The sequence below is a fragment of the Monoraphidium neglectum genome, assembly GCF_000611645.1.
Source record: "Monoraphidium neglectum strain SAG 48.87 unplaced genomic scaffold scaffold01928, whole genome shotgun sequence".
Taxonomy (NCBI): Eukaryota; Viridiplantae; Chlorophyta; class Chlorophyceae; order Sphaeropleales; family Selenastraceae; genus Monoraphidium; species Monoraphidium neglectum.
This window is the reverse complement of record NW_014011700.1, coordinates 1,379-11,284: the sequence shown is the minus strand read 5'-3', so window position 1 is coordinate 11,284 and position 9,906 is coordinate 1,379. Positions and strand designations below refer to the sequence as shown.

Sequence of the window (9,906 nt, the reverse complement as noted above, 5' to 3'; positions counted from 1 at the left end):
GTCGCCGCGGCCGCAGCTGCCGGCGCCGCCGGACCGGGCGGGGCTGTCGCCGGCGCCGCGGCCGGCTGTGGCCATGTCGGCTGCCAGCCGTCCGGCAGCGGCTGGTCTACTGACAGGCCAAAGGCGGTGCAAAACAGGGCCCATCGGTAGAAGCCGTGGTGCGCGCCGCCTGGGGTCAGGAATTCGAACTGGCTGTTGCCGCGCTGCTTCTCCTGAACCTCAGATATGAAGCTGGCGCCGCCCTGCAGCGCGTAGCGCGCAAAAAGGAGGATCCTATCCCGGTCCGCCTGCTGCGGCGGCGCGGCGGCGTGCGGCGGCGGGGGGTCGGCCGGCCCGAAAAAGGCCAGCACCCCTGCGTGCGCCATCGCCGGACCAGGCGCCCGCCGCTGCTGGCGCACGCGCCGCTGGTGCTGGCCGCGGCTTCACACGTCGTCGGACGCTGGGCTGGGCTTTGCGGCGGGCGGCCGCAGCCGGCCCCACGCTGGGTGTGCGAAGGGCAGCGCCTGGCTGAGCCGTGGGGGTGGCAGCAGAGCGCGAGCAGCAGCGGCAGCTGTGGCGCACTGAATCTTGTCGTTACAGCTGCAGGTCACAGTTTACAGCTTGCACGTAGCTTTGTGTTTGTGATTGCCTGTCTGTCACTTTATGAGCGCCATGCCAGCGCCAAGCCTGATCTCTGAGCACAGATGAGATCACACATGCACTCGATTGTAACCTTGGTCAGTCGATCGATTAAACACAAGTTCTTTTATGGTTCAAGATCTGCGAACCTGAATAGGCCGCTTCTGAACGTGTCACTTTGAGAGCTCCGGTGACGACCGGCTACGGTAGTGCAAAACCACGGGCACTGATCAGTAGCGCAAACTTGAATTGCACCTACTATTCCAGGCCATCCCGCTGTGCAATCCAACGCCCGCTCGACCGCCTGCCCGGTGTGCCCCGCTGCCCGTGCTGCTGCCGAGGCGCAGATTGTCGGGACAGCCCGAGCGGCACACACGCAGCCAACCCGCAGCGGCGCCCACGGCCAAGCGACCATGGTCATCCCGCACACGGCCCGTGCGGTAGCCCCGGCCGCCGCGCCGCGCCGCGCCCTGCACTTTGCGCGGATCGCCCCGCCCAGCGCCCCTCACCACCACCACCTGCCGTTCCGTCTGCCCTGGGCGCACGCGGCGGCGGCGAGCGGCGCCACAACAAAGCTCGACGTCGACTTCAGTGGCACCTGGGTCAAGGTAGGCGCCCCCGGCTGATCCGTCTCGTAGCTGCATGGATCGTCACCAGTGCCGCGGCCGTTCGCACGGTGGCCATTTTTGACCCAACGCACGGGCCTCCCCCGACCGTGCGACATACTGCGGTCCGCCTCGCCCTCGGGTTGGCAGGGTGTCCCCTTCCCTCTCGCTTTCCTGTCCCTTACGCCACACCCTCAATGCCCAGGACAAGGCGCGCAGCGACAGCATGGACGAAGCCATCCAGCTAATTGCGCTAGGCGGCCTCATGCGGCAGGCCATCAAGCTCATCAGGGGTGAGGGCACGGGTGATCTGGCATGATATGATCTGAAGTAATCTCATCTCATTTGATCCGAGTGTACCTGGGATGAGATGCGGCCATCGGTTTCCTGGCTGCGGGGCCGCTGCTGCACCTCTGCAGGCGGCAGGCCCCCCAACTTCTGTCTCCCCAAGCTTTTCCACACCACAACACGTCACTGCCCCAGGCGTCCAGATCAAGCAGGACTCTGAAAAGTTTGTGTTCTCAGTGCTCAGTGTGTTCACGTGGTTCAAGGCGAGCTCCATCGCGGCCGCGCCCCGCCGCCCTCCCCCACGCGTTGATTCTGCTTGACCCTGCGCGAACGCGCAAGGGGGGTGCTGGACGGCCCTGCAGACATGGCAGCCGTGTGCACAGCAACTGTGCTACCAGGTGTTGCCCCGGCTGCCCCTATCAGGAGAGGTCCCCACAAACAGGCACGGAAACGTGATCTCATCGGTGTTCTGCTTGACGTTGACTTGTCTCTGACCGCCCCCCTCGCCATGCAGGTCACCGAAACATACCCTTTATCTGGAGAGCCGGCCCGCTGCAGGCGACGCGACTTCCGGGGAGGTGCGCCGCCCCGCCCGGCGCCGCCGGCGCCGCCGCAGCTGCACGGGGCGCCCGTCCTCCGCTGATTCGCGCGCGTGTGCCCGTGGGCACTCAGATCGCCGCGGCCTGCGCAGGCTGGCTGCGGCCGCGCAGTGCACAGCGACCTGCCTCCCTCGCGCCGCGCCGCGCTGCGTGCGCAGGCGGCCACGTTGGGCGTGTGGAGGTGCCAAGCCCGGACAAGCTGCGGCTCGTTTTGGAGTGGGGCGATCCGCACGGCGGCACAGGGGAGGACGGTGCGCGGCCCGGCTGGCGTCCTGGGAGGGGCGCTGCCACGTGGTCACCCTTCTTATACCAAAGTTATAGTTGAAAGGGCGACGGATTCCCCACGGCTGCTGTGAGGGTCCACGAGGTTGTGGATTCAGCAGTCTTGCGGATATACCCGAGGTTGAGCGTGCAACCCCGCATTGTAAGCACCGCGCAAATTTGCTGCCCGGCAGGCTGCGCCTAGCTCCCTGGTCTAGTCAACAATGACATACCCCCTGGTCAACTGAGTCTTGCCAAATCCGACGTATCCCCGAGCCAAGTCTGCAACCAATGAGTTTGACTTCACCTCAGCCCTTTCTGACGAACCGGCCCTGCCATGCCTGCGCGCACCCCCTCAACAGTGTTCTCCATGCCCAGCCCAGACGAGCTGATTGTTGACCAGGTGACGCGCGCCAAGGGGCCGGACGGCGCCGAGAAGGAGGTGCGCTACCGCTCAGTCTACACCCGCAAGAAGTGACGCCGGGCCGATGTCGGTGCGCAAGCAAACCTCAGTCCGCAGTAGATTCGTGCCTTACATCCCCCAACATGCAGACGTAGTCCAGCAGTACGACTCTCAAGATGTCACATCGCACAATGTGTAACGTTTCAGCCGACGACATTTCAATGTCACCGTCGCCAAGACCTTGCGCATACAAGGCGACAGCAGTGGTGTCAGCGCCCCAATTCATTGCAGGTGTGCAGTGCCACAAAGAAGCCACCATCACGAGCTAGCGGCGTCCCCACCAGCGCATCCGCCGCGAGCGGCTGCCAGCCAGCCACCACATGCAGCGCCCGCCAAGGTCACCGCGCCTTCACGTAAAGGCGCACGCATGGAGCGAGCCCCGGGTCTGTCCCCAGACCGGTCGCGAAGCTCACGGCCGCTGCTACGGCCTATCAGTCGGTCTTGGCGGCGGCTGTCGGCGGCGGCGACAGCTTCTTTCGCCGCTGGCGCAGCAGTGTCGAGTAGAGGCCCCACCAAAGGTAGGGATACAGCAGCAGGACGACCTGGGGGCAGGGCGGTGGACGAGTCAGTGTATATGTGCAAGAGGGAGAGAGATGTGTGTGGGAGAGAGTGTGTGTATGTGTGTAAGAGTGCGTGCGCTTACACACACTCAACACACGCACACGCGCATGCACACACACGTGCGCGCGGGCACATGCACACACCGACGCGGGCACATGCACATGCACGCCGTGGCGCACCGCGATGAACGTGGCGTAGTCGAAAGCAAAGTTGTAGTTGTTGGGCATGAAAACGCTGAACAGGCCGCGGTCGCGTATGAAGGGCAGCGCCAGGTACATGAGCACCATCTCGGTAACAACGCCAGTAGGGTAGATGGGGATGAAAGCAGAGTACCTGTTGCCACGGCAGCGAGGGATTACCCAGAGCAGTACGAGGCGGTTTGATACATCAGGTTTGGTTTTGCAGCAGCTCGCAGCCAGCCTGCGCCGACTTGAAGTCGTGGCGTTTGACACAAAGCCAGCACTGTCGTCAGCGCCCCAGGTGCATGCGGTCGCCGCCCGACAGATGCGAGCAGGCGCACGCTTGGGGGCCTGGTCACACGCGCTCACCTGAGCCATGTCAGCCAGCCCGGGCAGGCGTTCGCTGCGGTGGCTGCATACCAAGGGTACCGCACCACCTCGCCCAACGACCAGCAAGCCAGCATCAGCGGCGCCGCCGGGTTGGCGTGCAGCTGCGCGGCGCGTGCCGCAGGCGGGAGGGGTGTTTGAAGCAGGGCGGGCGCCTCAACAACTGAAACGTGCCGATTGGCGTCCCTCTTTTTGCGAGCGAACCTGAACACACTGCGGTTACCTCTTCACTGCAATCCAAAAGCGGCTTCAGCATATTGCCTGTCATGCCTTCCAAGCGGGAGAGCATCAACAACGTTGTTGCGTGGCCTCTACCCCTGCTGCCTTGTCCGTACCTCCGGGATCGCCTGGGCGATGCGGTACAGGGCGTTGGAGCGCCCAAGCCACTGCATGAACGTGTTCAGAGGGCTGCTGGGCACCAGGCCTGGTGGGGCGTCGGCGGGTGGCGCATACATAGGCAGGCAGATGGCGGCGGTCGGCGCGAGAGCGCGGGAAGGCTGGGTGCAAGTGGGTGATCGTGGCAACAACGTTGGGAGGGCCCGGTTGCGCTTACCTCCAGCACAGGGCTGAGCAAACATAGCATGAGTATGTTTGCTGAACAGCTGCTGCTTATTGGCGCCTCATCTTTCTGAGAGTGACCAGCTTGCTGCGGTGCCAGCACCAGCAGCTGATGCGTGCCGCGCATTCGCAGCGCTGTTGTGCTCCTTGCCGAGCGGCTGGAAACCCCTGCGGTACCTCACCTGTCGCCGCATGCACGATCTCTACAAACGCGATCATCTGCATCCAAGCTACGGTACGGCATGTGGATGCAGTAAACAGTCAATGTTACGAACCTCCTCAGCAGTGGACGCGCTGCACACAAACAGTGGCGACGCGGCGCGCGCACCTGCCGCGGGAGCTCCAGCTCGGTAGGCGCCTGCTACATTTGCACCCTCCAGATAGGCCATTGAGACCTGCGCCAGGCATACGGCCCACCCAACTGCCTGGAACACATTATACACGATCAGGTAAGCTTTGGACGCGGACCCCATTTTGAAACACGAGCCACTTGTGGATCAGAGAAATTCGCTCGTGTGCGTGTGTCCCATATGACACGATCAATTACTGAGTATTGGGTTTCAATGCCGCCAGGATCTGTACTGCTGCACAACGCTGCGGCAGCGGTGACTCGGGAGCACGCCGCGCCAGGGGGGGGGGGGGGTCCGGGCTCGCACGCCCTGCACTTGTCGCGGAGGGGTCGATGGCACATGCACCGCTTCTCGACAATCAATGATGAGGTGTCTAGCCGCAGCAATGGCCTTGGCGTCTGTGCAACGAGCGGGGCAAGGTATTTGTGTCAGTTTTCTGTTCAGTGCCTGGCGAGCAAAATGATGCTGTACCTGGCCGTGTTTCTTTCTTTCCTGTAGATGGCAGCCAGCTTGATGCAGCTTGCAGGCGGCTGTGTGCATGGGCTTGTGTGACCCACTATACAACGACAAAATGATGGTTGAATATCGACCCTGTTGCCAAAGTGATCGGTGAACACAGCCCTTCACCCCCCCCCCCACTCCCCTACGCGGCAGATGGGGTGGCATAAACATGCACGCTCATACATGCACACACACACACGCATGCGCGCGCGCGCTCACACACACACACACACACACACACGTGCACACACGTGCACACACACACATGCATGTGCAGCCTCTCTGCAATCACACAGTACGGGATGTAGTGTGCTATCTGCGGCCATGCCAGGCATCGCCATGGGAGGTGGCTGGGCTGCAATTGCATCACAAAGTGCAAGATCATGGCTGCTCGTGGGCCCAACACATCCTGCTGCAGGCTAGTGGGGTCGGGGGACCAGAGGGCTCCAAAGGAGTGAATGCAGATCGGCTCGTTTGCAGCAGGACTTGTCGCCGGCCTGGGTGCGGTCGACGCATGCTGTTGGTGGGGTTTCCTTCAACCTCAAATTGCCGCGCATCCAACGCAGGGAATTTGGAGTCCCATGCACATCACGTGAGCAATAAACCTTGCATGTATGCTGGCGACATGGCAAAACCTTATGGCTGCACCTGCTGGTCAGCATTAGGCATCGGGACGGATGCTCGTCCACAGCCCACCTGCCCCGCAGGTCTCCCTTCCATCATGCCAAGCTGAAAACGGTCCGTGGGCGCTCAGGCTGACTGGCTGTGTGGTAATGTGGTAGGGCTGCACCGGTCAGGCTCTACCGACGACTGCGGGCGTGCCATATGTAACAAAGGGCGCCGTATTCAGCAAGCCCTTGGACATTTGGTGCCCTGTCTGTCAGAAAATCTGTGCAGCAGATGCCGCCTAGTCATTATGCAGATCTTCTGGCTTTGCGGATTGCATCTCTAACCTACCTGTTCATGCTGACAGCGCTGCACGTGCTGTGGTGGTGCCACTCCACAGGTGGGTGTCTGAGTGAGAGGCACAAGTTCCCAGCTACAAGATGTATTGGCTGTCTAGTCATCAATCATGTTATCTGGCCAACAGATTTGAGGATGCTGGGACTCCTGGATAAATGAAGGGCTGAGCTCAGCTGCGCACATGTCACAGCACGCGCAGCCAGCGGAGCGCAAGCCTTGCTCATCAGCACATCGGCGGCAGCTTACCCAGGTCTACAAAGACTAATAAGTTAGGGCTGCAAATCCATGATTCCTTACTGGGATGCGTGAGGTTTTATTCCGCACAATTCGCCTGAGGATCTGATCTATTTCCGTTCTCGCCTGACCTCTTGGACTTTACCTAGCTACTGCTTATCATGAGCTACATTTCTAGTGGATAGCGGACAGGGCAGGATACTGGTAATCGCAGAGGACACCACTAGGGCGCACCGCCTCGCCAGGCATCGCAGCCGCGAGCACCGGGGAGCTGCCACAACAGCAGCTCACCGGGCGCGGCCGCGGCCACCGCGTCCTTGCCAGTGCCGACGAGCATCGAGGCCACCCGTCACCTGTACCAGTTGTGCCTCGGCGGCGTCGGCAGTCCAGCTGTGGACACACCGGGCGCCATAGCCTGGGGGCTGAACAACTGTTGCAACATTCTTTCGAAGCAACTTGATTGGCAACGCCGCCATGACGGCGCGCGTCCTCGTCATTCCCATTTTCCGGCGCACATGGCTGGAGCACGTCTGCTCTGGCGCCGCCAGCCGCGGGCCGCCGACGCCCCACTGGAGCACGGGCGGCACGCTTCAGGCCAAGGCCGGCCTCGCGGCCGCCGGCCTGCGCGAGTGGGTGAGTGTGCGCACGCCCCAACGGAGCGAAGCCGCGCCGGGGCCGCCAGCAAAGCGGACGCCTGCAGCACGCTCCGCTGGCTGCCTCCCAAATCAAGCCAATTGAGCAGCACGGCCAAGACTTTGTGAAGTGGGTCGCTGCGTTGCTTGCCGTGTCACAGGCGTCCAGCCTGGCAAATTTCACTCCCGCTGAATCTTTGACCGGTCAAACGAAGGAGCGCGCTTGCCTGTGGTACATCTTCCCGCCCCCTTCACCCGCAGGGCGCCGCCAAGGTGGATGCTCAGTGGCACAAGATCCAGTCAGCACCAGAGGGCACGATGAATAGCTACCTATTCAAGTGGGTGCAGGGGCGCAGGGGCCGCCAGCCGGCGACGCCTGCCACGCGCCAAAGCGACACACTGCCTAGTCCACCCCACCGAGGCGCGGCTCGCGCCATCCAACCGCGCGCACGTCCGCCTGTGGGGGCGAGCGCTGTGCCCTCGGTGCCGCCTAAGCTGCGGCCGGCGCCGCCGCGGTGCTGCTCGCCCAGCCCCACCGGCGAGCCTGCAAGGCGCTTACGGCATGAACGGGCCCCTGACGCCCGCAGGCTCGCCCAGTTTGTGCTGCGGCGCGTTGACCCAGACGAGAGCTTTTTGAAGGACCTGCCCTCAGGGGCGGAAGAGCTGCTGCTGCATCACCCTGTGAGCCGAGCCCTGTTTTAATGCTCTGGCGGGAACACTGCATCCTGGACGTCTGATCTTGGATGGGTAGCCAGCCGAATGGGTCATGTTTGATACGCATACAGTTCGGTATATCAGGGCCACAGCCCTGGGCATCGTACATTAATCTGCGTAACGGATGCGACAGCGCCGGCGCCTGCCTCCTGTCCTCCTTACAATGCGCACGTCGGCGCCGCGGCCCCGCAGACCAGCATCCCCGCGCGCCTCGTGCGGCGGCGGCTGCGGCTGCTGTGCCGCCGCCGCGAGCCGTTCCACCGGCGGAGGGCGTTGATCTGGGCAGTGTCAACCATACCCCAGCTGCCGCTGGTAGGTGGCAGCGCCCGTATTGCAGGGCCGTCCTTGTGGGGAGGCTGGTGCTGCGTGCCACCCGGCGTCGCTGCCGGCGCCGTGGCTGAGGCATTCCGCCGACCGAGTTGGTTCGGCGGCTCGACGGCCAGTTTCTACCGACAACACCATGTGTCTCAGCAGCAGCACGGCCTGCGTCACGATTTGGCACCTCCACCGTGTGCGGCGTCCCTTGAGGCCCGTGTGTGCTTGCTTGTGAGTGACGCGGCTCCTCCTCTGAGCCCCCCGTCTCCCTCACCTTGCCTGCAACGCCGCCGCCCTCTTCCAGGCTGTCCTGCCTCTCCCAAACATCCCAATTTACTACTCTGTATGGCGCGCTTGGAGCCACCGCAGCGCGGGCTTCGGGGCGCGCGCGCTGACGGGCGCGCTCGACGCGGCGTCAGACGTGCAGCGGTACGAGCTGGCGCTGCAGCTGCAGCGGCTGCGGGACGAGGGCGGTGCGGCGCTGCGGCCTGGGGAGTGGCCGGCGCAGATGGTCGAGGGGATTGACAGGTGAGCCCGGCAGCCGTTTGTTTGTGTGTTTGTGAAGGGGCGGATGGGGCGGGCGCGGACCGTTGGATTGGGGTCGTGCCGGTCTGTTGCTGTGAGTGCACGTGAGTGGGTATCAACCTGTGTCGAGAGGACGGCGTGCAGGGCGCTATCCCGCCCGTGTCGACCAGCTGAGTCGGCAAGCGCATTATTGTGTTTGCCGCTTCCCGTGATGCATGTGCAACCACTGCAGCCTGCGGGCGGCCGCGGAGGCTGCCCGGGCCCGCAGCCCGCCCGGCGGCAGCAGCGGCACCTCTGAAGTGCCCGTGGCAAGCGGCGGCAGCCGAACAGACGCTAGGGGCTCGGGCGGCGGCAGCGAGCCTGTGGCAGGCAGCAGCGGCGAGGCGATCGGATGCGGCGCTGTTGGCAGCAGCAGCAGCAGCAGCAGCAGCAGCAACAGCAGCAGCAGCAGCAGCAGCAGCAGCAGCAGCAGCAGCAGCAGCAGCAGCAGCAGTGGGAGCGGCGGCAGCGACACTGCTGAGGAGGCGGCGTTGCCACCCTCTCACGCGTCCAAGCCGCGCGAGCGGCCCAAGCTGCTGCCCATGCCGGTCTTTGTGGCGGACTCCTTTTTAGAGGAGGTCGTGCGGCCCGATGCCAGGTGAGCGGCGGCTGCCCGCGTCGCTACTGAGCGGCACACGGCGGTGCATCACGAGCGTTTGAGACATCCTGAAGCGGCCTGGCATGTGGCTCCCCTGTGGCAGCTCCCGGCTCCTCGTGCCCCACCCACAGCGCGCATTGTGGGAGCCGGGCGCAGCGGCCAGGCGATGGTGCTGCGTGGCTGCGCTTCGACCCGCCACCCTTGGCACCTCAAGATGTCTGCTTCCTCGGATGGCGTCCCGTCCGCAGGTGGTCCACGCCCCTGGATGAGGCTGCGGTGAGGAAAATAATGGATCGCTGGGACCAGGACCATTTATACGAACACTTCAAGGCTGCCCAGATACGATGCCTGCCAAAGGACGCAGCTGAGGGCGCCGCCAGCAGCGGCGAGGGGGCCGGTGGCGGTGAAGTTGGGGAGCGGCAGCGCTAGCGGGCGCAACGTGCGGGCGGCGGGGCAGGTGCAACTGCATCGCCCGTGTGCGTGGTCTCAGAACTGAGGATGGCCGGATCAGCGGCA

The 9,906-nt window shown here is 63.8% G+C and overlaps 4 protein-coding genes across 4 annotated transcripts; 2 read left to right on the top strand and 2 right to left on the bottom strand.

Annotated features, from left to right (window-relative positions):
* Positions 1-34: 34 nt before the first annotated feature.
* Positions 35-365, bottom strand: MNEG_9420 (hypothetical protein; the record flags this gene model as incomplete). Its single annotated transcript, XM_014042111.1, has 1 exon — positions 35-365. A coding segment is annotated over one exon (331 nt), but the record flags the coding sequence as incomplete, so codon positions are not given.
* Positions 366-1,031: 666 nt separating this feature from the next.
* Positions 1,032-2,849, top strand: MNEG_9419 (hypothetical protein; the record flags this gene model as incomplete). The annotated part of the gene is made up of 6 exons (XM_014042110.1): positions 1,032-1,226; positions 1,429-1,516; positions 1,707-1,816; positions 2,026-2,089; positions 2,269-2,361; positions 2,734-2,849. 6 exons carry the CDS (start codon positions 1,032-1,034, stop codon positions 2,847-2,849), a joined length of 666 nt encoding a protein of 221 aa, XP_013897564.1.
* A 416-nt stretch (positions 2,850-3,265) lies between these two features.
* MNEG_9418 (hypothetical protein) lies at positions 3,266-4,744 on the bottom strand (the record flags this gene model as incomplete). Its single annotated transcript, XM_014042109.1, has 5 exons — positions 3,266-3,376; positions 3,575-3,728; positions 3,944-4,065; positions 4,297-4,385; positions 4,702-4,744. The coding sequence occupies 5 exons, from the start codon at positions 4,742-4,744 to the stop codon at positions 3,266-3,268; spliced, it is 519 nt and encodes a 172-aa protein (XP_013897563.1).
* Positions 4,745-7,041: 2,297 nt separating this feature from the next.
* On the top strand, positions 7,042-9,394 carry MNEG_9417 (hypothetical protein; the record flags this gene model as incomplete). The annotated part of the gene is made up of 6 exons (XM_014042108.1): positions 7,042-7,200; positions 7,461-7,537; positions 7,787-7,880; positions 8,106-8,225; positions 8,533-8,756; positions 8,986-9,394. The coding sequence occupies 6 exons, from the start codon at positions 7,042-7,044 to the stop codon at positions 9,392-9,394; spliced, it is 1,083 nt and encodes a 360-aa protein (XP_013897562.1).
* Between the last annotated feature and the right edge of the window lie 512 nt (positions 9,395-9,906).